At 41.5% G+C, this 27,011-nt stretch overlaps 1 protein-coding gene and 1 long non-coding RNA gene across 17 annotated transcripts in view; one reads left to right on the top strand and one right to left on the bottom strand.

Moving 5' to 3' along the window:
- SLC4A7 (solute carrier family 4 member 7) overlaps window positions 1-27,011 on the top strand; it is a 154,083-nt gene that overhangs the window by 104,580 nt on the left and 22,492 nt on the right. For all 16 annotated transcript variants that reach the window (XM_056520039.1, XM_056520034.1, XM_056520037.1 and 13 more), the window contains 11 exons: window positions 128-285; window positions 3,997-4,084; window positions 4,580-4,726; window positions 7,464-7,567; window positions 10,731-10,905; window positions 12,529-12,662; window positions 22,890-23,135; window positions 23,754-23,859; window positions 24,331-24,492; window positions 24,763-24,876; window positions 25,190-25,351. In XM_056520039.1, coding sequence (XP_056376014.1) covers window positions 128-285; window positions 3,997-4,084; window positions 4,580-4,726; window positions 7,464-7,567; window positions 10,731-10,905; window positions 12,529-12,662; window positions 22,890-23,135; window positions 23,754-23,859; window positions 24,331-24,492; window positions 24,763-24,876; window positions 25,190-25,351 — 1,596 coding nt within the window. The remainder of the gene's footprint in view (window positions 1-127; window positions 286-3,996; window positions 4,085-4,579; window positions 4,727-7,463; window positions 7,568-10,730; window positions 10,906-12,528; window positions 12,663-22,889; window positions 23,136-23,753; window positions 23,860-24,330; window positions 24,493-24,762; window positions 24,877-25,189; window positions 25,352-27,011) is intronic.
- Window positions 24,317-27,011, bottom strand: part of LOC130273367 (uncharacterized) — a 50,996-nt gene continuing 48,301 nt past the window's right edge. Inside the window, exon 4 of the long non-coding RNA XR_008843969.1 lies at window positions 24,317-24,453. This is a non-coding gene — a long non-coding RNA (uncharacterized LOC130273367). The remainder of the gene's footprint in view (window positions 24,454-27,011) is intronic.

The following is a 27,011-nucleotide window of genomic DNA, read 5'->3' as shown; positions in this document are numbered from 1 at the left end:
TACATGGTTTTCATGTATTTGGTTAGACCTTGAGGTCTTCCTCCTGCCACAGGTATCTTGGATGGTGTTCTAAATAATTCATATACCTGTTGGAGTATAAATATATTTGAATATGTTTTACATTCAGGTTGATATGAATTTCATGAGGAAAATACCTCCAGGAGCTGAGGCATCAAATGTCTTGGTGGGAGAAGTGGAATTTTTGGATCGGCCCATTATTGCCTTTGTGAGATTAAGTCCAGCAGTTCTTCTCTCAGGTCTAACAGAAGTACCAATCCCAACAAGGTAACTGATATCTACTTCCTATTTATTAATGTACTGCAGTCTTCCCCCAACCAGTGGCTCTCCAATGACACAGCAACATGGGAGCTGTAGTTAGCAACAGATGGAGAACTACAAGTTGGGGAACACTTATGTACAATATATATTGCTTTAAAGATGATACAGTATCATTCTAAATATAACTATTTAATTAATTTATTCAATATTTTAATAGCTTAGAAAACGTGTGTTGCTATTGCCGCCTTCATATCAGATACCCTTGGTTTTCTCCTCTGTAGCCTATAGTAAAGGAGGGGTTGGGTTGTGAGGGCGAGCAAGGAGGCATTCCAGTTTATGGCAGCTTGGCTCTGCCTCCTTGACACTTACTTGGCTAAAAAATAAAAAGACAATTTTTTATAAGTTTGGTAACTACCATATGTTTCAAGGTAAAGTACAATTTGTGTTTATACCCTAACAGGAATTTAACGAAGTGTACGGCTCTTAGCAGAAAATACAACTGACAGATTCCCTTCAAAGCATTACTGTTGTTTAAAACAACTTTTGATATATTATCCAGACATGTCAAAAGTTTAGATCACACAGGGTCTTACTCCTGAGACCAGCTGCGATCGTGAAGTATAAGCCATTGAAGTACATGGCAGCGTGCTCCTCACGCCTTGGCTGTCAATCAAATCTGACCTTTTCTCTGCATAAGTCTATGCAGAGAAATGATTGGATCTGCCAGTTAGGGGAGCTTGCTGCCACTTGGTATGATTTCCACTTTTGACATGTCTGGGCAACGATATACATAGAATTCTATTATGAATATACTGATATTTTGCCTTTGATTATTCATATCCATTTAGGAATGAATGCAGTGACACATGTTGGTTGTTTGATGATTTTATTATTTTCTGATAGAATGAGTGTACAGATTTTTTAAGTAGTTTTTTCTTAGACATGCTTGTTTTGTATGAGTGTGTATGGGTTACTCACCTTTGGGTTGACCTGTTCTATTTTGGTTGTTTTTGTAAGAATGCTTCAGTTTCATTAGGGCATTAAAGCGTAACTGTCATGAAATTCTAGCGTAATAACCTGCACACAGCCTTTGTACTGTGTGCAGGTGTTGTGTACAGCAAGTATTTTACCTCATATTTACAGGCTTTCGTGACGCTAAAAAGTGCTTTTAATCAAAGCCACTGACAGTCGGATAGGCGTGGTGCGAGGTACGTGATGCCCCGCCGCCACCACCACACACGCCCACTTTGTATCTCAGTGCTGGGACCGCTGTTTGATTGACACACAGGTCCCAGTGCATGCGCCCTTCAACTAATGTAACGTGCACGCTGCTGCATGTCATCCAGCAAGCGCTCGCTGGAGGAGCGAGCGCTTGCTGGATGACACGCAGCAGCGCACACGTTACATTAGTTGAAGGGCGCATGCGCTGGGACCTGTGTGTCAATCACACAGCGGTCCCAGCACTGAGATACAAAGTGGGCATGTGTGGTGGCGGCGGGGCATCGCGTACCTCGCACCACGCCTATCAGAGATACAAAGTGGGCGTGTGGGTGGGCGTGGCGGCGGTGGTGCATCGCGTACCTCGCACCACGCCTATCAGTGGCTTTGGTTAAAAGCACTTTTTAGCGTCACGAAAGCCTGCAAATATGAGGTAAAATACTTGCTGTACACAACACCTGCATACAGTACAAAGGCTGTGTGCAGGTTATTACACTAACCTTTCATGACAGTTGCGCTTTAACAAACTTTCAGATGTTTTACTGTGGGAAAGAAGTTTGTCACTTCTGCTTCATTGCTGAAGGAATCTGTGATGTAAAATCAATTGAGCATTTCACATTTCTATTATGTGCCTTCCCAGTCAAGTGGACTTTTATCAGCAGCTCTAATCCATAAATCAATAATTCAGGCCTTTTATCTATGTATAGTGTCCAAGCAATGAACTTATTAAATCAAAAGCAGTTTGTGTTCTGGTCATATCCCCTGTACAAAAGAATAGACTTCCATTTGATACATTTATGCTGAGCAGTACTGAATTCTGTCCACACAGTTTGTTTAGTGAGAACACAAGTCTCCAAAGTCAAAGTATACTTTACGCCTAGTTCATTTGTTGCTAGTTGTACATTGATAGAGTTCTCACTCTCAGTTTTAATCACAGTAGCACATCTTTTGTCCAGTACCCTGAGCTAGGCAGAAGGATGCTACCATGTACGAAAGTAGCTAAATCCGCATACAAAGGCCAATGGATGCACAATTTTGGAGGTAATATTGCAGTTTTACTTTCCAAGTTGGGTGGTCATTGCCTACCTCACGTGCTCTTGGTTTTGTCTACATGCAGCAGCTGAAGCATGGGAATGCACCTTTAAAGGGAGCCTATCGCATTGATAGTACAATCCAGTCTGCTGGCAGCATATTATAGAACAAAAGTTGCTTAGCAGATTGATATGTAGTTTTGTGGGAACATTCAATTGAACTTTTAATACATCATTCATCTAAATCTCTGCTTATTCTGGGCTTAGGGGTCCAGCAGGCGGTCCTAATCAGTGACTGACAGCTATCTATATGTAAAGTCTAGAAGTAAAGGGCGTCGATCTCCTAGAAAGAACAGATTTTTCCACAAAACTGTATATCAATCTATTCAACTCCACCTGGACTATTAGATGATGTCTGTAAACGAGCTGTTTGAACGATAGATCTCTCCCTATTTTGCATAAAGGAATAGATCTATCAAAGAAGGTGGACAGAACCCCCAATAAATCAGGACCCTGATCCCAACCAAAGTTATAGCAATAATTTCTCTAAAGCAGCACAACCTTTCAGAGTGAATCCTATATCACTGTGATGAGGAAGTCAGTGTCACTTTCATGTTATCCGTGGTTCAGAAAGCATGAAACTAGTGACCGGTTCCTTTTAATGAACAGACTGATCCTAATCTGCTGAAAAGGTGTCTTTTTCCCTCCTTATCAGTAGGCATGTAGATGTTCTGACAACCCTCATGGTGATTGTAGTAAATTCACTCTGATAGAGCTGTTCATGGTTGTACTATGTAGAAATGGGTTAAACGGCACGATCAGATACAAAAACTGTTGATATGTTGTAAAGCATGCAAAACCAATTAGGTTTTGCAATTGCTTTCATTAGAACATTTTCAGGATTTCATACTGAAAGACAAACAACTGCCCCCCCTGCCTGCTTGGACACATACTAGTCCTGCTGTGTCCATGCGTCATCACCTATGTCATGGACACACTTCCTTGATTGACAGCTGTGAGCGCAGGGCTCATAGCTGAAGGAAAAATCCTCCCACTGTCAGCTTGTGTCCCGCTACTGTCAGTGAGGACAAGCTGGGAGTTGTAGTTTTGCTAATGCTAGGGGAGATGTGAGCAGACAGCATACTAAGGGAGGGGGCGGAGACCTGCACAGTGAGGCCACACCCCCTCTGAGAGAATTCAGACTAGTGAGCTACATTAAAATTGTAATACAAAAAATAAAGGTGCTAGACACATAAAAATTATACATTGTCAGGATTAGGTACTGAGTGATATATTTAAAAAAAAAAAAAAAAAAGTCAACTTATTTAGCCTTCCTTATCAGTGTTTTTGGGGTCCTTTTTAGTTTGTGGAAGTTCCACTAGTTTAGTGTTAATAGTATTAAACTGACTTAACTTATTGTCTGTGATTAAGAATCGGGTAACTGTTTATGCATTTCCTTTTTTACCAGATTCTTGTTTGTATTATTGGGTCCAACTGGAAAGGCAGCGCAATACCATGAAATAGGAAGATCCATTGCTACTTTAATGACAGATGAAGTAAGTGATTTCTAGTATATACCTATGTTATTTAGGGTTGGAATTTCTTTAAAAAACGCACCACACCTATATTTAGGATGTGTGCAGTATTACTACTCTGCTCCATTCATTTCAGCGGAACTGAGCTGCAATGCCAAACAAAACAGGACAGGTGTGGTGCGGTTAGCTCTGTTTTTCCAACCCTGGATAACCTCTTTAAATTGAATCCATCACTAAGGTTATGCTGTCTTATCCGAGGGCAGTATAATCCTGGGGACAGAGATCCTGATTTGGGATCAGTCTTCATTTCTTGTTTTGATAGCATTGTTTTTTGTAAAACAAGTATTTTTGTTAGATGAGACTACAGAATGCACTCGCACCCTGTGGTCCACGATATTTATAAGCTCCAGCTACAGATGGCTTCATCTATAAAATATAGCCCTAGCCAAAGAGTTGTGTTCTGAGATTGTGATAGAACCCTTTTTAATACCCATTATTTCTTTACTTCTATTACAGATATTCCATGATGTAGCCTATAAGGCAAAAGATAGAAATGATCTTCTTGCAGGGATAGATGAATTTTTAGACCAAGTAACAGTCCTACCTCCAGGAGAGTGGGATCCATCCATTCGTATTGAGCCACCAAAAAGTGTTCCTTCGCAGGTAGGAGCTCTGTGTCATTTCTGCCCTTGTGTGCACCCAGTGAGTAAATGTCTTTTCATTTAGGTATTTGGTAACTTTGCTTTGTTTTGGATGTTCTAAAATTTGCTATTCAACATTTATTTGAAGATTGTTAACCCGAATGTTCTCACAAATGGCTTATTTTTTAATAAACATATTATTAGAATTATCACAGTATAAAGGCAGCATTGCTTGCAGAGCATTTTTCAAGTGACTATCATGTCTCTTAATACACAGTGATTGACAGTTGGGGAAAATGGACATGGAACTATGCACTGGGGCAATAAGGTCCCATGGAGGGGCCAGATGTTTCTCCAGGGGAGCACTGGAATAAAAAGTGATGATATGCTTCTAATCAAGAATCTGTTTAAAGAGGCAGGCGATGTTACAGCCCCTAATATTGGGGGATTAACCCCTCCTTCCTCCTTTTTTGAGCATTAGTCTAGGCAGGACAATTTTTTAATTCTTACCAACCCAAATGAACCTGGCAAAGGTGGAATTCATGGTGTTCAAATCATTATGCTCAAAAAAGAGGAATTGTTTAAAAGGGCTAGCAATGCACTCTGCTTCCACCTCTGTCCATGCCAGGAACTGTCCAGAGCAGGAGAGGTTTGCTATGGGGATTTGCTCATGTTCTGGACAGTTCCTGACACTGACAGAGGTGGCATCAGAGAGCACTGTGGTCAGACTGGAAAGAACTACACAACTTCTCCTGGTGTATACAGCATCTGATAAGTACTGGAAGTCTTAAGATTGTTTTTTTTTTTATTTTTAAAAACATTTTTTTTTATTTTTTTTTATAAAAGTAATTCAGAAATCTGTCTAACTTTCTTGTACCAGTTGATTTGAATTTTTATTTTTTTTTACACTGGAGTACCCCTTTTAATTAGATAGTATGTGTCCAACAAGGAGATTGGTAAGGTGGGAAGTGGGGATTGAATTTTGAAAAAGTTAAAGGGGTACTCCCACCCTAGACATCTTATCCCCTATCCAAAGGATAGGGGATAAGATGTCCTCTCTCTCTCCCATAGACTCCCCCTCCCATAGACTTGCATTGAGGGGACGGGCGTGACGTCACACGGGGGTGGGGTCCAGACGTCGCTGACTTCCGTTCCTGGAGTCGCGACTCGGACCCTCCAGTGGTTCCGGTGAGAACACGGGTTCAATAATGCGGGGGTCCCCAGCGGCGGGATCCCCACGATCAGACATCTTATACCCTATCCTTTGCATAGGGGATAAGATGTCTAGGGTGGGAGTACCCCTTTAAGGTTGTATCTATTTTGATGTTCAGATATGTGAGGTATGACTTCGCTAGAGGGATTCCCAGGCTTTGTATGTCTGAGGGGCTTGGAGTTGGTGAAGGGGTAATGGTTCAGACTTAGAAATGTTTACTTTTGTTAACCACATCTTCATTTTTAATGTGTGCTCTAAAATGAAAATATTAAAGAGAACAAAACTTGAGATAAATGCGGTAGATAAAATGCACACTAGCGCAGAGCCATGAGTACTGTGAGCAATACAAATGAATGCTGACAGAATTCCAGGTTTCTCAACAAAAATAAATATATGAAAACTTGATCGAAACCGTAGTGGACCCCATTAACTCTAGTGTGAACAGAGACTTATTTGGTCAGAGCTTAGAAACAAATTCCATAACAAGTGCCTTGGAAGCATATTCCAATACCTATTTATGTTACCATATCGGGCATGTGTGACCAAATGAATTTCACCTTATTAGGGGTTCTGCTCTGCGGGGGGATGCAGTACCTTTTTTATAGGGTTATTACCATCTGAACATTTTATGGCTGGTCCACAAGATATACCACAAATGCCTTTATAGATGTAAATTCCACCTTTCGCCCTCCCTGCCCCCCTTCTGCTTGATTGGAGCTGCCTGAGGTTGTCAACAAGTTGAAATAGCTGGTTGTTTTTTTTCTTTTCTTTGTTTTTTACTGTTTGCCAAAGATTAACATTAATACATGTTGCGCAAACATCTTAGCACAGTCAGCTATGCTTTTTCTGTAACTCTCTAAGCTTTTGAAACAGCTGCTAGCAGTGTGATGCTTTTCATGCAACTTTCACTAACTTCCATGGGAGTAATGTAAACTTCCAGTGGCCACCATAAGCCTCATGTCACAGCCAAAGATGGAAACCATCTACAGAACACCTGTCCTTTTATACCTGCCTGTCTCCCACCTCCAAACTTCTCTGCCTCACTTTGGAGGAAATGGCGTGGATGTTTTTGTTCTATGGGACCCAATAATTCTTTATGGCAGCCTGGCTTAACAGAGCCTTGTACACAGGCATATGTAGCCTGTATCCAAGACAGACACCTGTATTAACCGTATTAACCAATAAGTACTATTCTCTGTAATGAAGGAAAAAATAATCTTCAGGTAGGTGTGTAGGATTGGCAAGATGAGAAAGCCAAAGGTTAAAATGTGTATTATAGAAGTAATGATGCCCTCGGTATTAATAGTGCCATCCATAGTTCCCACCATTATAGTGCCCTTACTGGATTTATTTTGTTGCAGTCTTTTTTAGTTTTATTGCAGCTCATGAAGTATACTGATCTGACAGACCAAAACATGTTTTGTGCTCAGGTGTAAAAGAGGTTTTCCTTGCATATTCTTTTTTTTTTTATTTAATTTTTTTAAATAATTAATCTACATATATTTACTGTAAGTGCCAGCTTAAATATTTCTTTGTACTCAATCAGGAAAAACGTAAGATCCCAACTATACCAAATGGTTCCACCCCAACAGGTGAGACGATAAAGGAGGAGGATCATCATGCTGGCCCTGAGCTTCAGAGAACTGGAAGGTGTGTATTTAGAACATATTTTATTTGAATTACAGTGCCTGTACTGTGTGTTTTTATAGTGTGAGGAGGACATACCTGTAGGATTTCTCAAATAAGTGCTGGTTGACATTGCAGCCAAAGTGAGCTTTTTCTTTGATGGCAGCCTTAATTGAGAGAATCTACAGGATTATGCTGTTGCAGTTACTATAAATGTTATGAATACATTTGCAATCCATATCTTTATAGTGGCATTATTAGTAAAATATTAACAAAGGAAATCATGAAACTCTTGTAACAAAATGCAAACATGCAATATATAAAAAAATGTCTACATATACAGTAAGCCTGCACTTAAAGGGACACGATCAGTTTAACTGGAAGAATTAGATTAAAAAAAAATTTGACATGTCTTAGAGACACGTCAAAGGGTTTGATCCATTGGGGTCATGGTGCTCTGATTCCCATTGATTGAGAGAAGTGCTCAGTTAAAAGCTTTTCGCCCCATCTTGCTGTTTGCTGCATAAGACAGGCTCCATACTCTTTCTATAGAATCCATCTTATGCAGCGAGACAGGGAGAGGAGTGCTTAGTTTTAGCTCTTCTTCTAGTGTTTGATTGGGGGGGGGGGGGGGGGGTCTCAGCACCCAGACCTCAAGCAATCAATACTTTTGACACTTATCTAGGACACGTCAACATTTTGTGTAAATGACACGCACCTTATGCACAATAAAGAGCAAAAGATATTTTACTTTCATGTTTTCCTTTGCTCTATACTGATAGGTCTCACCTGATCTTACAGCAGAACCTTCTTGCTCTACAGCCTTTCTTTTTAAATAAAAATAAATAAGTAGATTCACTTCAGGACTCCCTTTTAGTATAGTAGCAACTGTAGTATGCTCCTTTTAGAGCTAATCCATCTGACCCGTAGGAGTCACTCAGGTATTGATTTCCGGGTGGGGGCTTCATTACTGACAAAAAAAGCTCTAAGCACAAAATTGCACTAACTGCATTAATCGGTAGCGGGAGGGTGGAAGATAAATTTGTATAAAAAAACAGATTAAGTTAATTTCTGTTTAAAAGAAAACACCATTTACCATAAAAACAATTAATTATTTTAATAGGGGAATATATTAGTTGATGAGTTTCCCTTTTAACAGATAATAAAATCTGAAACAAAACAAACTCAAATGTATTTATATGTGATATTCATATTTTAACCAAAGGATTGTTTAATCTATTGATATATCTCCATTACACTCCTATTGCAGGCTGGTCTGGGGACAGACCTTGATTTTATTTGTTTCCAGCAATTGTGTGTGGAGATTTTGTGCATAATATTGACGGACACTGAATAAGTGGTGACTAAGTGTATATGTAGTGCTGGTAGATCAGTGTCTGAGACCTAAAAAATCAAACCGGCCATAGTTTCCTTCATTGCTGGACCAGTGGCATTGGAAGTAAAGAAATAGTACTGTATTTTCCAAGTACCGTATATTTCTAAAATATTTCTAATTTTATTGTAAGCTGGCTGTAAACATGAGATGTATATCTTCAGATGATTGAGAGATCCAGGTATTGCCCTAGTCACATCACATTTCAGGGCTCAGTCGCTGGTATACCTTCATTAAGGTATTGTAACATACTATGAGTAACCAACCGCGCCATCATAGACTTTCATAGCCTAAATGCTGTATACTAGTGACTACATTCAAATGGTTTTAAAAAAAATGTTTTGTTTTCAGGACACACAAGCTCAATAGACTACACTGTTGTGCCCTGTAAACAAAAGATATACCTTTGTAAAATAGACCAAATGTGGTCACTAGTAGACTGTTTGGCCTTTTAAAGTCTATGGCTACCCTGTAGCTATGCCTTGGTGTATGTTGGTGTACCTTTTTGAGATTGTCCCGATGTATACCAGCTATGGAACCTTCAAAATGTGGTACGAATGGGGCCTGAATTTAGTAAGATCTGACAAGTCTAATGTTTGTAGTGGTCAAGCACATAAGACTAGCAGTAGATGCTACTAAAATATGGCCTGTCTGTCTGTGATCTGCAGATAAACATTTCATCTGTATGGCCAACTTTAGGGCTTGTTCACATTTTGTTTTGGCCCTATATTTGGCAGTAGGAAATAACATAGAAGACTATGCTATTCCATACATCAGGAGATCCTCATGGCATTTACATCCAACATAAGGCTCCTTGTGTTTATGTGAACTGACACTCAATGCTTACTTGGTCTTCCCAGTTTTGGAGACTAGTTTGCAAATGAGAACAATTAAAAGGTGTAGATTATATTGACAAAGACCACAGTCCTTTTCTTGAGAACTTAAAAAAAGTTTTTTGGGAAAACCTTATGTTTTTTAAAGGAATAATATATACAACTGTAGCGCCACAACATATTTCTCCATGTAGTAGTAAATGTGCACAGACAGAGATTTTCTTAATACTGTGGATTGTCTTATTGTCTGTCTTTATCTGTTCCTTGTTAAAACACTGCATGACTTTTCCCAAGAACATCTTCACATATAGTACAATATTGTGATGCATTTTGTTAACTGATAGCTTTCATGATACTCCTTTGCAGCCATTGTATGATATTGCATAATTGTTTAATTGTTGCATAGATTTTCCTTTTTGCAGTCAGTATAGTCATTTGTGGGAATAAAGTGGCTTTTGCCAAATTTAAATACAATGACATCCCAAAAATGGTAACCTATTGGTTTCAAGTGAGGGAAGACAAGTGAGACTTATGGAGAGGTATACCCATATTAAAGATAAACTTCACTGCCCATAGGAGAACTGATATCCTAGAGATGGTTGACTATTTACAAGGGTTATGATGACTGGGAACTTTGTTCAGGTTTTACTAATTTATTTCATTGGAATACTAAAGGCTTCCTTTTTTTGTGTGGGAAACATTGAGTATTACTGTGTGTACTAGTTGGATTCCAGTCAAAAGCCATGAATTTCATAAACTGAAACACAGAAGATTTAGTATGTCCTGAACAGGAGTTGCACAGGACACATAACCCTCATATTGCTACCTGGGCCTTAGTGTGTTTATATACTTTTATATGGGTAGACATCCCCTATATTAGAAAGGAAAGCGGAACAGTAACTAAGCAAGTAGTTAGACTCCTGCAGTGTACAGTTTGACAAGTTTCATCTCACCTATTTAGGCTTTTTGGTGGTTTGATGCTTGACATCAAAAGGAAAGCACCTTTTTTCTTGAGTGACTTCAAGGATGCATTAAGCCTGCAGTGCCTGGCCTCCGTTCTTTTCCTATACTGTGCCTGTATGTCTCCTGTAATCACTTTTGGAGGTCTTCTGGGAGAAGCCACACAAAACAGAATAGTGAGTACAAAAAGAAAGATTGGTAGTGCCCAGGCTTTTTATTAGGCCTTCTCAGGAAGGTGTCCTTGTGCATTTGTCTTACGTGTTCATGCTTGATCCAAAGAGTCTACCCCACAGTATTTGACCTTCCCCCCCCTGCTCACAGCTCTGACAGTTTGGGGGAGACCAAGTGAACAGAAGATGCAAGGTTTTAAGGTAAAACAGTTTTATCCCTGACGTCAGAGAGTCCATAAACAAGAAATGGGGCCACAGCGATCTGCAGAGAGTACTACAACAGGCAAAGTTTTTATTGGTATATTTCTTTACAACCAGGTCATGTTTGATGTTTGGATTATGTCATTAATTTTTGGAAATTTCTCTCTTAACTAAATAAGCTAACCTGCACAGTATTTTTCCCCCACACAGCTTTTTGTTTCAGGCATAAGGTATTGTGATATTCACACACCCAAATTGTAGCATTCATATTATGTCTGCAACACCTGACCTTCTACACTGCACTTTGATTGCCGCTAGACCGCCCTATGGTCATATAAGTATAGCTGTGGGGGTTAGGTTTTATCGCCATAATAGGAATATTATATTTCAGTTATATTATTGCTATGTGAAATCACATAGCAGTATTTTCATTACAAAAAAAAAACAATCAAAGGCGACAATTCAGTCCCTGATATTAATGTCAGACATTTGTCATTGTCACTTCTGGAAAGATAGAGCAAACAGAAAAAGAAAAAAGTGACAGCTGAATACTGTAGATATTTATTAGTATGATGAATGAGGAAGATATACCTTTCACTTATCAAAGATGAGAATGCAGCCCACTGAATCACTATAATCTGAGGTGATAGATACACCTCACTAGTACTATTTCACAATTATGCAGTAAATTATCCAACCCCTTTAAACTAATGGCTGCTTCTATTAGGTGGTGTTGTGGTTATATATCCTTTAATCATAATAATGGCCGTGACTTATTTAATGCTTCATAATGGCGGCTTGTTACATTAGAGCTATTGCTTTAACATTTTTTTCAATCTACAGATTTTAACTTTCCATTGACAGCTGCAGTCAGCAAGATTGCTTATGGCTCATTGTACTGCTTTGGGCTGCAAATCTAGTTCAGTAGTTAAAATCTGTAGCACTGGAAAAAGTCTCAGTGTAGCCCAGGCCTAACTGGTAATAGAATGATTGTGAACATTTATTTAATAAATGCCATTGGGTGTATAGTCAGTTGTAAGTAAAGAGGTCATGGGTTGAACTACGAATCTTAACAGAATTTTATTGGAATGCTGTGAGACAACAGTTGTGACCTGTATCCATGTATTTGTGTTCTGTTATTGGTTTACTTGTTGGGAAAATGTGTGTTTTTATGCGTCTTGATCAGAAATTTTCTTGTAAAATTATTTTATATAATATATCATTTTAGTTTAATTTTGTTTTTGTTCTGTGGTTCACAAATTGAGAATATATTCTGTTTATTTTCAGGTTCATAAATGTGTGCTTTGTGTAACTTAAATTTAAATTGTGGTAAAAAAATTTTTAATTTGACTTTCATTTTGTTATTGTTTTGTGTGTTGAACTTTTACTATATACACAATATAATTGTATTTTGTTTTTCTCAAACAGAGTGCAATAGAGTCTCTTTTTGGAGCATCATTAACAGGCATTGCCTATTCTCTCTTTGCTGGACAACCCCTTACAATATTGGGAAGCACAGGTCCAGTCTTAGTGTTTGAAAAGATACTGTTTAAATTCTGCAGGTACGTATGGAAAGGGATTATCTTTGACTACAGAAAATTGATTAATAAAAATGATGAGAATGCTTAAAGGGGTTCTCCGCCCCTAGACATCTTATCCCCTATTCAAAGGATAGTGTATAAGATGTCTGATTAGAGGTCCTACCGCTGGGACCCCCATGATCCCCATGCAGCATCGGGCATTCTAAACAGTATGCTAAGAACGAGGAGGTCCTGGGGCAGGGGTTGTAACGTCACACCATGCCATGTCACAACACCCGCCGCTGGAATCCAGCATTCTAAACATACTGCTTAAAAAGCTGGGTGCTTTACAGAGATCGTGGGGTCCCTCCTTTGGAGAAGGGATAAGATGTCTAAGGGCAGAGTACCCCTTTAACTCACCTTAAAGCCCTTATGTGCAAACCCAGTTTTGCCCTTAGGGCAAAGCAAACTTCCTCCTTTTACATGTTTTTCCTTTTTTTTTTTCTTGTCTTTTGAAGAGACAAAACTCTTGATTTTTTTTTTTTTTTTTACATTGACAGACCTATATATAATGGCTTGTTTCAGGACCAATTGTACTTTGTAATGACGCTATTCATTTTATCATAAAATATATGGTGCAACAAAAAACTATTTATATTTGTGTGTGAGGAGTGGTAATTTTTAGCAAATTATTATTATTATTTTTTTTGGGGGGGGGTGTTCAGTTTTTACAAAGTGCACTTAAGTTAACCATGAACCATAAGAATTTTAGTTGATTTTTTTTTTTCCCCCCCCCCCCCACTTTTTTTGCAATCTACATTTTCAAAAATAATCCTCAAATCCGTCCGTTTCCATTTTGGCCACAAGGTCTAATACTAAGCAGAGACTGTTCTGTACAGATCCTTTCTTAAGAGCACAGTGAAAAGTGACTTTAGTATATAGATAACACTGGATCCACCTCCAGTCACTGCAGAGATCAGCACCCCCCACTCCCCATAGAATGACCTCTTAAAAGGTCACAGTAGTGTTTCGTCTGAATGGGACAGGTCCTGTCTATGTCCATGGGTCCTGCAATAAAGCTTATCACTAAAAACCGCTCAGGCAAGATGGCAACCCCCATAATTATGTACCAAAAATGTATAAAATAAATTATGATCCAAAAATAGAAACAGATTAGAAAAAAAGCAGGTTTCAGTATCTGGCTCTGTTCAGGAAAAATAGATCTAGGTGACTCATTGCCTTTTAAAGGGATTATATTGGTTTTAATTTAAATTTGTGACCTTTCTCTGTCACCTTATTGGGGGGGACACAGACCATGGGTATTATGCTGCTGTCCACTAGGAGGCTGACACTAGCCAAAAAAGAAGTCTGCTCCTCCCAGCAGGATATACCCACCCACAGGCACAGAGCTTATCAGTTTTAGCTTAGTGTCAGTAGGAGGCAGACACAGGTCTTGAGCTGTCTCCAGACCTGGTCTTTTCTGTTTGTTGTTTTCTAGTTAGGGATAGTTTTTTTTTTCCTTTGTTATTTTTCTAGGTTGGGCAACAGCAGCATGGCGCTACCTGATCGCCCACATGCAACAAAGGGGAACGGTGCATAGAAGTATGGGCAGTGAACCCCTTCTCGCCAACAGTCAGCACCTGGCGGTAGAACCCTGGGTCGGGGTTCTCCACTTACCCCTGCCCGCCTCGCTATGGCAGCCTGGCGTGATGCAGCGTGGCCTTAGCTGACTGAAGACTTCTGGGTGAGTATTGGAAGATGGAGTCCCTTGGTTAGTATGAACTTCATCCTCTACCCTCCCCCTCTCTCCCCTGTGCTCATCCCTGGGGTCCCCCTTCTTATAATGCATAGCTCCTTATCCGCCATTATACATGTCTGTGCTGGGCCGGTCCCCTCATGGCCTCTAGCGCCACGTGAAGGGGACAGTCTGGTGGTCTGTTAATCTAACCCTTGCTGCACTTATTTTGTGGCCAGGTTCAGTGTCCTGGCAGCGAGTTTATCTGCTGACCGAAGACTCTGTCTGCTGCCCCGGGGTCTCTAGGGAAGCTGGTCTCCGCACCCCGTGTGGCTGCTGCGATCGTGGCTGGCTAGTTGTATACGCCCCACCTGTCAGACCATATTGCGGCCAGGCTCAGTGAGCTGGCCACATGGTTTTTACCTTGCCGGCTGGACCATCTTTAGCAGAGGGTCTTCTCGTCCCAACTGCTGCACTGCCAAGCGGGTGCGAACAGCCGCAGCATACATCGGTTCCTGGCCTGGTCTCTGAAACGGCAGCTGGGAAGAGGCGCGGTTTCTAGTGTGCCTCCATTTTTCCAGGCGGCCGGCGCTGCATTCATGTGGCCATTTCCCCGTCCGTGCGGCCCACGTGCGCTCTGTGAATTTTGCCCCCAGCTTCATCATTTACTTAGGCCGGCTTTCGGCGACATCGGAGGGGGGGGGGGGTGGATTTATAGCGCACCTTTTCTTCTGGGGAGCCATGCGCTCTGAGGGGAGAATAGTGTAAAAAAAAAAAAACACTTCTCACAGGCGCCCTCCAGTGGCTGAATACTCCATTGTTGTCAGCACTGTTTTCTCTTTTAGAGTGTAAGGCTCCCCTCAGATTTTTCATGTTACTATTTATAATGTCACTTTTTGTTCAGTGCAAGCTTTTCTATTGTGTAGTAACCAGCATTGCTCGCCACTCTGGCCTTACCCTCCCTCAGGGAGTAACATTCAGCCTGGCAGCGGTCTGACTGTTCCCTTCACCACCTACTTCCCTTACAGAGTCTGCCACGTCCGCTACTGCAGTCCCGATGCCACACTTCATGTGTTAAGTGACCGAAGGGGGTGCCCCTGTGTGGGTAATGGACTCTCTGCAGCCTCCTCGTGGGTAGTTTCCTGTGATGTGGCCACCGCCCATGGAGGACGTGCAGTCTGCCACAGCTACTATTCTGGTACTCCACTGTGGGTGAGAGTTGACCGATGGACCCTCTACACCATCCATAGAGGTTGGGATGTCTGCCACAGCTGCTATTACGGTTCTCCACTGTGGGTGAGAGTTGACTGGTGTACCATGGACCCTCTACTCCATCCATAGAGGTTGTGAAGTCTGCGGCTCTGGTACCCTGCTATGTCAGTTGCCTGTTGATCTTGGACCTCTGAATTGCCCATGGAGGACGTAATGTCTGCCGCGCCCACGGCTGCAGCCCTGGTGCATCACTGCATGTGGGTGTTGCTGGGAGGGTGTCCCTCCATGCATCCGCCACATGTGTAGCTGGATTCCGGACCCTCGCTACCAGTCGGAGACAACCAAACATTGTGTCTCTGTGGGTACATCTGCTTACATGGGTGATGTCCCATTTTTTTTTTTTTTTTAAGTGGTATGGGCTTCTAGTTCAAGGGAACCAGTGGCCAACCTTGCGTATTCCTAGGGCCCTCTATGGTGGTGGCATCCACACACACACACAAGTGGGGGGGGGGGGGGATGTTATCTATGGCCTTCCAGTGCCAGTGATTTGCGTGTTTCCTACTGTAGTTTACCCAGCGCACTATCCCAACCCCCCCCCCCCCCCTATTTGAGGGGTCGTGGCAGGGAAGCTACTCTGGCCAGTACAGCTGTTTCCCCCTTTCATGGGGGGAGTTGTTTGCAGTGTCTCTGCCTTTGCTGTGGTACACTCATGTCAGGGTTTGGTTGGTTCCGACTCTGGCTCGTCCAGAGTTTACTTTCCCCTCCCCAGAGGCGCTGAGTGGGCTTGGTAAGTCTTCTGCTCTGGCTATCTTATCCATCTCATTCTTCCTTCTATGTAAAGGGAGTATTAGTGGTCCGGCTACTCACTACTGTTGCCTACTAATGGGATACCAATCATTGCTCATGCAGTCTTAGCTCGCCCTCCCTGGGGTTGGGGCGCATTTGCATTTCTCCTCTTCTAGCCGAAGTGCTGTCAGTATGCTATACTTTTCCCTGTGGCTGGTTCAGCCATCTCGTTGACCCCTTCCACTCCCGGCTTTGGAGAGCTTAGTGGGGGTCTACTAACGGACTGTGTGGTCCTTGTATGGTTCCTGCCTTTTGCTTTTACAGCCATTGTCTTTTGGCCTCCCGGTCTTGCAGGGTTTCTTTGTTCGTTCCTGCCCTCATGCTCCAACTTTTTGGCAGAGTTCTGCTAGATTTGCATAGTTGTAGCCTTCGGCCATTGCCATCCTATTTTTCGCATTGACACTCTTGGGCACGTGATTGTACTGCTGGGCCACTTCCTGTTTTCTCCCCTCTTCCTCTGGGTGGGGTTCTATCGGTTCTTGCCAGGTCCATACCCTGGCTTCTCCAGCTCCTTGCGCTGCCCTCTCTCCCTATCTGGGTATGTCTTGCTTTGCAGCCATCCTGGCAGTCTGTGTGCTTCCTTCTGAATGTAAAGGCTCTCTGTTATTCCCTGTTGTTCTCTGCTCTTACTCTCCAGCGCTCTTTCAGCTTTGAGTGTCTCTAGGCCTTCCCCTGGTGGCCCTTCTGTTCGGGCTGCCTTGGCTCCCTGCGGTTCCTCAACAGTCTCTGCTGTGGCAAGTCACTTCTCCTTTTCTGGAGTGTGTCATTTGCACAGTGTCTGCTGCCAGGTTGGGTGGGCGCCCTCCCATGCACTGGTCAAGTCTTCTGCTACCTCGCCTTGTGGCTTCAGCTGGGTTGACAGTTCTCTTCGTCCCCTCTTTCTTCCTCTCGGTGACTGGTCATTGTGGCATTTTACTCTCTCGATCATGCAGTCCATTCTGACCATTGTGATCCCCTGCTTGATCACCCTTGTCTATCCCCTGGTTTCTTGTGTCTTCGAGTGTCGGGTGGCATGGTGGCCTCAGGGGTAGCGGTGCCTTTTTATCTTGCCCGCTATTTTCCCCTAGGGCTATTCATTCATCCCTGGTAGCCCCCAGTTCGTTCAGGTCCCTCTCCCTCGGTTTTCTGCCTTGCAGGCCCTTCTTGCCTAGGGCTCTCTTCCAGATGGCCTCTCCATGCCTCGTTCTCCGGGGTGGTTTAGTGTTGCTTCCACCCTTCCGGGGGTTCTTGTCTCTGGCCTTGGCAGGGTTCCGGTCCCGCTCTTCTGTCTTTTCCCTTTTGAGAGGCGGTCTTTGTTGGCTGCTCCATGTCCTGCCCCGGCCTAGGTTCTTGTCAGCTGGAGAGTTCCCTCCAAGTAGAGGTTCTCCTGGTTTAGGACTACAGGGTCCCTCCAGTTCTTCCTGGATCTGGGATTATCTGGACGGGGGCTCTGGTGTTCCTGCTTACTCTGCTCTCCCCTCTGGCCTGTTTGCATTTCTTCTTCTCCCTCTGGTGTAGGAGGGGTTGGAGTATAGGGTAGAGGGCCTGCTGGTCATCCTGGTTGCCCAGTCTGGCAGATTAGCACGTCTTCGGGCGTAGTCCCTTGTCGAACGCTCTTGCGCTCTCAGCTATGCGGCATACTCTTGGGTTCTCTTCCACCCGTTTTTTCTCGGGGTGGTCTTGGGACTGTGGATTGAGTCGGGGCCTCTGATCAGGTGATCGGCAGTTGCACCTTGATCTAGCCTTCTTCCTGGCCGATTTCTTTGTGCGCTCGGGACTGTACGAGAGTTTTGCTTTATTTCTCTCTTCGTCTGATTCTAGCGGCTCTGGTATCCGCCTTCTGAGTCTTGCCTTCTTGCTAGGCGTGCTCAGCTATTTTTTTCTTTTTTTTTTCTTGTCGTTCTCTCTCCTCAGCCTCTGTCCTATGGTTGCGGTTGGACTCCTGTCAGGGCTATCCCTTCAAGCCTCTTCGGGAGTAGTGTTTCCTCACCATTTTTGCCTTGCTTGGACCAATCTCTGCATTAAGGGTTCTTGTATATCTCTCACTTCTGCGGTTTGGCCAGTCCTCGGTGGTCCTGCGTCTTTGGTCTTTTTTCATCAGAGGTGTTTTCTGCTCTCCTGCCAGGATGGGTTCGGCCCAGTAGGTCTACAGGATGACCATTTGTGCTCTTTTTGTCTCTGCTTGGTTCCTTCCTTTTGGGTCCTAGCTAGCTCGCTCCTCATGTTTTGCGGGGGCTTCCGGGTGGTTGGTTGCCGGATTCCGGTTTCCTCTGAGCTTCGTCCACTTTCTTGGGCGAATGGTTATGGCTCAGTCTCTGGCCTGACCTTCCCTTCTCTGGCAGTTGGTTTTCCTACCCCAGGGACTGCTTTGGGACATCCCATGGTCTGTGTCTCGTAGCCTTCATTGGGGCGCATAGCATCGGTTACCTGGTCAGGTTGTTTGTTGCCTGTTCTTACTTTTGATGTTCTTACGTTTTTCTCCTTTTGTGGTTTGGCTTCTCCTACTGCTTTGTGACACCACTGATTAGCTCTGTGACTGTGGGCGGGTATATATTGCTGGGAGGAGCCGACTTCTTTTTTTGCCTAGTGTCAGCCTCCTAGTGGACAGCAGCATATACCCATGGTCTGTGTCCCCCAATGAAGGCATACGAGAGAGATTTTACAGTGAGTAAAAAAAAAAATCTCCTTATTCTACACTCTCCTTTCAGCTGTCTGAAAGAGCCACAGAAGTTCTGCAGCCTGCAACTTTGTGGTACACCGTTGATACAAAAAGTTCAGTAATGAAAAAACAAGCAGAAATTCACATTTGAAGGTATAGCAATGCTCATTTGCGCACCGAAGCCTATGTATGGCACAGCTTTATCTCACCAATATATATAGAAGTTTGAATAAGCCATTTTTTTAAACTTTTATAGTTTGTTCTACCTCTACCACTCATGTGCATATGTAAAAAAATGTATGTACACTCCCCAGTTACCATGATACTGTGCCATTTTGAACAAGGGCATTTGTAAGATGTCTACAAAGGGCAGTCTGTGCCCCACAATGCCTAGTAAGAAATACTAATAATAATTTGTCCAAATAGTTAACTAAAATGAGCACAGGATGTGGCCAGACATCCATGTTCTCTAGAGCTGGATTGTTCTACATTAAACACGTCCACAGATAAAAAAAAAAAAAAAATACTCGGGTATTTAAGAACTTATTACAGCTGGCCACGGAAACTTAAAAAAAAAAGCCAATAACTCCTTGAGCAAAATGAATGATACTTCTATGTAAGGACTAGATGATACAACAAAAACAGTAGGTTTGCTGCAGATGTTTTAGCAGCTGTCCAATTCATCTAAATGGGGCTTGAAGAAATCCATGTGCTTGACCTCAAAACAACCCCATTTGGATGAACGGTCTATTATTTTTGCACTAAATCTCTTGCATCTGAATATTCCCAACGACAATGGACGTAAATGTACGTCATGGTGCCGTGGTACTTAACGCACCATGGCATACATTTAAGCTCCGTCATGACCGTGAGCACCGGACCGGTGCTCGCGTCATGCGCGGCAGGTCCCGGCTGCTATCAGCAGCCAGGGACCCACCGGTAATGGCGGACATCCGCAATTGCGCGTATGTCCACCATTTAACCCCTCAGATGCCGTGATCAATACAGATCACGGCATCTGCAGCAATGCGGTACTTTGAATAAATGACCGGATCGCCCGCAGGGCTGCCGCGGGGATCCGATCATCCAGCATGGCGGCCGGAGGTCCCCTCACCTGGCTCCGGCCATCTCCCGGGGACTTCTGCTCTGGTCTGAGATTGAGATAAGATCACCGATAACACTGATCAGTGCTATGCCCTATGCAAAGCACTGAACGGTATTAGCAATGAAAGGATTGCTATAGTTAGTCCCCTATGGGGACTATTAAAGTGTAAAAATGAAAGTAAAAAAAAAGGTTTAAAAAATGTGAAAAATCCCCTCCCCCAATAAAAATTTAAATGTACTTTTTTCCCATTTTACCCCATAAAGTTTAACCCCTTAAGGACGCAGCGTTTTTCCGTTTTTGCATATTCATTTTTTCCTCATGACCTTCTAAAAATCATAACGCTTTCAATTTTGCGATCCTAAAAATCCATATGATGGCTTATTTTTTGCACCAATTCTACTTTGCAGTGACATTAGTCATTTTACCCAAAAATCCATGGCGAAACGGGAAAAAAATCATTGTGCGACAAAATTGAAGAAAAAATTTCATTTTGTAAATTTTGGGGGCTTCCGTTTCTACGCAGTGCATTTTTCGGTAAAAATAACACCTTATCTTTATTCTTTAGGTCCATACGGTTAAAATGATACCCTACTTATATAGGTTGGATATTGTCGTACTTCGGAAAAAAATCATAACTACATGCAGGAAAATTTATATGTTAAAAATTCTCATCTTCTAACCCCTATAACTTTTTTATTTTTCCGCGTATGGCCCGCTATGAGGACTAATTTTTTGCGCCGTGTTCTTAAGTTTTTAACGGTACCATTTTTGTATTGATCGGACTTTTTGATCGCTTTTATTCATTTTTTTCATGATATAAAAAATGACCAAAAATACACTATTTTGGACTTTGGAATTTTTTTGTACGCACGCCATTGACCGTGCAATTTAAATAACGATATATTTTTATAGTTCGGACATTTTCGCATGCGGCAATACCACATATGTTTATTTTTATTTACACAGTTTTTTTTTAATGGGAAAAGGGGAGTGATTCAAACTTTTAATAGGGAAGGGTTAAAGGGTAGCTCCCACCATCCTATTTTTATTTTTTTAGCTAGCCCGTTCCCCCCACCCTTGCTATGGCACTAGCCCGTTCCCTCCTCCCCGCCCCACATACCCAGTTCCCTCATTACACTTGCAGTTACTGCAGAGTATGGCAGCGGGCGTGCAGGGACAGCAGCGGCAACTAGGCGGCGATGTGCGGGAGGAGTGGCCGGGGAGCCAATGCGCTCGCTCCCACCTGTTTGATTGACAGGCAGGGAGCGAGTGCAGCCTAACTGAAAAAGGACTGATTGCCACTCCAAAATCAGTCCTTTTTCAGTGGCCGGTTTTTAAATGTAAATTAAACCTTTTTAATGAAAAAAAAAATAATAAAAGTATATTAGAGATATGTTGTAGTACAGAAGTACTACAATATATCAAAAAATAAAGTTGGTGACAGTGCCCATTTAAATGACCTTTTGTTAACTTTTTTTTTTTTGCAGTGTTATAGCTCCCATAGGGAGCGATAGCACTGCACACACTGATCTCCTATGCTGATCCCTGCAAAGCCATAGCTTTGCAGGGATCAGTCAGATAGGGGCTCGATTGCTCAAGAATGTAGCTCAGGCTTGGAGCAATCAATCCCCGATCAGACGCCGCGGAGAGAGGTAAGGAAACCTCCGCCTGTGTCCCAGCTGATCGGAACATCGCGATTTTATCGCGATGTCCCGATCAGCCCGACTGAGCTGCCGGGAACCATTTACTTTCCTTTTCAGACGTGGCGATCAACTTTGATCGCAGCATCTGAAGGTTTAACAGCGCGCGGCACAACGATCAGTGCTATCGTTAGCAGCCAGGACCGACCCGGTGTGATGCGGGGTCACGGCGTGACCCGTTTTTCACACTGGGACCAGGCTTAGGGCGTACAGGTAGGCCCTAAGTCCTTAAGAGGTTAAAAAAAATAATAATAATAATTATACACATATTCGGTATCGCCACGTGCGGAAATGTCCGAACTATTAAAATATAATGTTCTTGATCCCGTACGGTGAACATTAAAAAAAATTTGAAAAATTGCTGCTTTTTTGTCACATTATATAAAAAAAATATAAAAAAAATTTAAGTTTTATATACACAAATGTTATATCAATATAAAGTACAGATCATGGTGCAAAAAATGAGCCCTCATACCGCCGCTTATACAGAAAAATGAAAAAGTTTTAAAGGTCCTCAAAATAGGATTTTAAACATACTAATTTGGTTAAAAAGTTAGCTAAACTTTCCAAAATTTGCTAAATTGCGGTTTTCTCTTTAATTTCCTCACACAAATAGTATTTTTTTGGTTGCGCCATACATGTTATGATAAAGTGAGTGATGTCATTACGCAGGACAACTGGCCGTGCAAAAAAACAAGCCCTCAAAATAGTAAGTGGATGAAAATAAAGTGCTACGATTTTTAGAAGACGAGGAGCAAAAAACGAAAATGCAAAAATAAAATTGGCCTGGTCCTTAAGGTCAAAATGGCCTTGGTCCTTAAGGGGTTAAATAGTTCCTATGTAGACTTGCATAATCATTGATGCTAGGAAACTTTGGGGAGAAACGCAGCAAATGAGGAAAAAAAATTAAGGTTAACAAATCTATTAAGACAAGATTTACATAAATCAAATGTAGTATCTTAGTAAACCTTAAATATTTTGTGCTGTCATGGGATATGCCTGTTTTAAATTGTTTGCTTTTTCCTATTCATAGGGACTATAACCTGTCCTACCTGTCTCTGCGCACCAGCATTGGTCTGTGGACGGCCTTCTTGTGTTTAATGCTCGTGGCCACGGATGCAAGTAGTCTGGTCTGCTACATTACACGGTTTACTGAAGAAGCATTTGCTGCTCTCATTTGTATTATATTTATTTATGAAGCACTGGAGAAACTGTACCATTTGGGAGAAAAATATGCTTTTAATATGCACAGTGATATTGACTTGCTGACAAGATACTCGTGAGTATTTTTTCTTAATAAAGATGCTTTCTGGTGCTTTTAGTTTATGTTCACATCTACATACTGCACTGAGTTTATGCAGTGTTTATTTATTTATATTGAGTTACACAGTGTAAATTTTTTCATAAAATCCGCTGTATGTGTGAACATACCCTTAAAGGAATTTTCAAAAATCAAGATATTTATGGCCTATCCATAGGGGCACAGCTAATACAAAATGTAAGTGTGCAGGTGTATGGAACCATGTAAGAATAGAGACCACAGTGCTCGCCTAAACGCGTACTTTCTCGTCAAACAAATGATAGTAGGGGTGTTGAGAGTCCGCCCCCTCGTCAAAATTATAGGCGTGTGATCAGGCAGCACCACTCGTGTTAACAGGTGCCAGGCTTGAGTAGTTCACCCTCCCCTCTCCCCACCAAAACATTCAAGAACACAGAAGAGTAAGGCTGGGTTCACATTACTTCTGCATAAAAATTCTGCTACACAGTGCAAACTATAGAATTTAATCTGGCATTCAGTACATGCAGTGTTAATATGCTGAATAGTTTATAATAACTGAAGCTGTAACATTGCATCTGTGTTTAACTATTCTCCTTTATCTTTCCTGTTAACATGTAGGTGTGTGTGCGCAGAGCCAGCCATCCCCAACAATAACACTCTTTCTATGTGGCAGGCAAAAAATATCACTGCAAGCGACGTATCCTGGAGAAATCTCACAGTCTCTGTAAGTGTTCATATATTGTTTAGTCAGCAGTGTTCTCATTACTACACAAACAATATACATCTAATTCACTATTCCCTAGATTACAGGAGGCATATAGATTACAGGAGGCATATTGGTTTGCCTTCATCTTCTGGTTTCCTGTGGAGCTGATGCCGGCAAAACAGGCCGGTGCTAGAACAATTCGGATTCCACCGAAAGAATGAACATGTTTATTATTTCGCTGGAGTCTAGGGTCCTGAATTTCTGCAGCATAATGAATGTTCACCGCGCGGGAGGCTGCTGCGCCTTTAGCTTCACAAAGCTTAATCATTATATTATATATTCTGAAACTTTTTGATGCAGCTTGTGTTTTCATTTCTTAAGATTTCTGGTATACAGCTTGTCTAGAGCGCTTTCTTGTACAAAGTGATTTTATTTTTTTAATTTTTTTTACTCATTCTAAATTTTGACTTCCTCCTTTTGACCTCCTAGGAGTGTATCGCACATCATGGTTCATTTGAGGGTCCAGCTTGTGGTCATCATGGTCCATATATACCAGATGTTTTCTTCTGGTGTGTAATATTATTTTTCACAACATTCTTCCTTTCATCCTTCCTAAAGCAATTTAAGACCAAGAATTATTTTCCAACCAAGGTATGAAAAACGTTTGTGTGTTTTATTAAAAAAAAAAAAATGGCTATTCAGACATACAGTATATTTGCAAGTTTATCACCAAATATATGGTACACTACGCCTTCATTGACATACCGCAGAAAAGTTCTAGATTCATTTTGAAATACACTGCAAATGTAAAGTATGCCCTATGAATTCATCCTTGGCATACAGACATTGCTCAATATTTCAGACCACAGTGAATGAATATAGCATAAAGGTTTAGCAACTTTCTAACTTTGTATTTTGTAGGTACGTTCTACAATCAGTGATTTTGCTGTCTTCCTGACTATAGTCATTATGGTCCTTATTGACTACCTTGTCGGTGTTCCATCACCAAAACTTCATGTTCCTGAAAAGTTTGAGGTAAATAAATATTACACTTTACTTTAAGGGTATGTTTACGCAGCATAAAATTAGCTGGCCTCTTTTATTTTCATGCCCAATTTTGTCTGTGTTTTGCCAATTACGGTCAAAAATGCCCGTGTAAAGTATAACCTTTTAAAGACTGTAGGGTCTTTATTAACTGAAATTAGGGCTGTTTATTTTGTGGTAACACAAAAAATGCTATATAAACAATACTAGATACATTTTATGTTTATATAATCTTTTACATTCTATTAAATATGGCTTGGATCACCAATTATACATTATTGTTTGTTTGTTTTTTCCTTTCAAGCCCACACTAAAAGATAGAGGATGGATCATAGATCCTCTTGGGACAAATCCTTGGTGGACATTACTAGCTGCTGCCATCCCAGCCTTGCTATGCACCATTCTGATCTTCATGGATCAGCAAATCACTGCTGTGATTATTAACCGGAAGGAACACAAGCTAAAGGTAATAATACTTTTCTTACACATTGGCTGTAAAATTCACCTGAAGCATGTAAGTTGGTGGGTGTATGTATTAGATACCATTAACCCCTTATCCACACCATCCATTTTGGCCTTCAGGACGCAGGCAATTTTATTTTTGCATTTTCATTTTCTCTTTCCATTCACAGACCCATATGAGGGCTTGTTTTTTGTGCGACCAATTTTTGTGTAAGGAAACTTAAAGAAAATCACAATTTTGCAAATGTGTGTGTGTTAAGGGGGTTCGTTTTCACCCTGTACACTTTACGGTAAAAATTACTTATTTTCTGGGTCAGTAAAATTCAAATTATACCCATGGTTACATACTTTTCTATTGTGCTGCTTTTAAAAAATCTCAAACTTTTTTTTTTTTTTTTTTACAAAACCAGTATGTTTAAAAGGATCACGTCTAACTTTCTCACTTTTCCATATACGGCAATGTTAACGCTCATCTTTTTGCACCATGATTTTTTGGATTATTTTTTTTTTGTACCACTTTTGTGTATATGTGACTATTTGGTTGCTTTTTATTATTATTATTATTATTATTATTTTATTTTATTTTTTTGCAATGTGACGTGACCAAAAAGCTGAAAGTTTGGACTTTTCTTTATTTATATATATTTTTTAAACATTTATGCCCTTCACTGTACGGGATCATCAACATTTATATTTATATAGTTGTGACATTTACGCACGTGAAGATACCAAATATGTTTTTTCTGTCTGACAACAGCGCTCTCTGCTGACACCCCTGTCTGTCTCAGGAACTGTCCGAAGCAGGAAAGGTTTGCAATGGGGATTTGCTTCTACTCTGGACAGTTCCTGAGACAGACAGATACAGGTCTGTCTGTCAACAGAGCACTGTTGTCTGAAAAAAAAAAAGAAAAACTCAACTTCAGAAGCAGTACTGGAAGGATTAATATTTTTTTTTAAAGTAATTTACAAATCTGTTTAACTTTTCTGGAGCCAGTTAATGTTGTTTTTCACCGGAGTACCCCTTTAATTATCTACTCCTGGGATATAGTTATTTCAATGAACTAGGATAATACTATTACTAATATCTCTATGTAAAGCATTGAGCTGCACCAAAATACATGTTATTTCTAATACACCTGTGTTTTTACATGCATAGTATCATGCAGATGAAAAAGAAAAAAAAACGCTGAAAGGCTGGGTTCACGCAAAGCTGCATGTAATTTCAATTTAGCGGGATCAGCCAATTGTCTATAGTATATGGGGGCCTCCCAACTCTTCCCTGACAGATGATGTTGGGGGAGGAAAGGATCAAGCATGCTGAATTTCAATTGCAGCAGTTTACCTTTCCTCTCGTCACTGGAAGCATGTAAAGGTTTGGCCTTGCTGAACATTCATGTGTAACAGACATCAGAAGAGCTAGAGAATGTTCATTTGGCCAACAGTAGAGATGAGCGAAGTTACAGTAAATTCGATTAGTCACGAACTTCTTGGCTTGGCGTCTGCTCACTTTAGCCTGCATAAATTAGTTCAGCTTTCAGGTGCTCTGGTTGGCTGGAAAAGGTGGATACAGTCCTAGGAGACAGTCTCCTAGGACTGTATCCACCTTTTGCAGCCCAACGGAGCACTTGAAAGCTGAACTAATTTATGCAGGCTAAAGTCAGCAA

Source organism: Hyla sarda, chromosome 5 (genome assembly GCF_029499605.1).
Source record: "Hyla sarda isolate aHylSar1 chromosome 5, aHylSar1.hap1, whole genome shotgun sequence".
Lineage (NCBI taxonomy): Eukaryota > Metazoa > Chordata > Amphibia > Anura > Hylidae > Hyla > Hyla sarda.
Note: the sequence above shows the minus strand (reverse complement) of the source record. Positions and strands in the feature narration are given on the sequence as shown.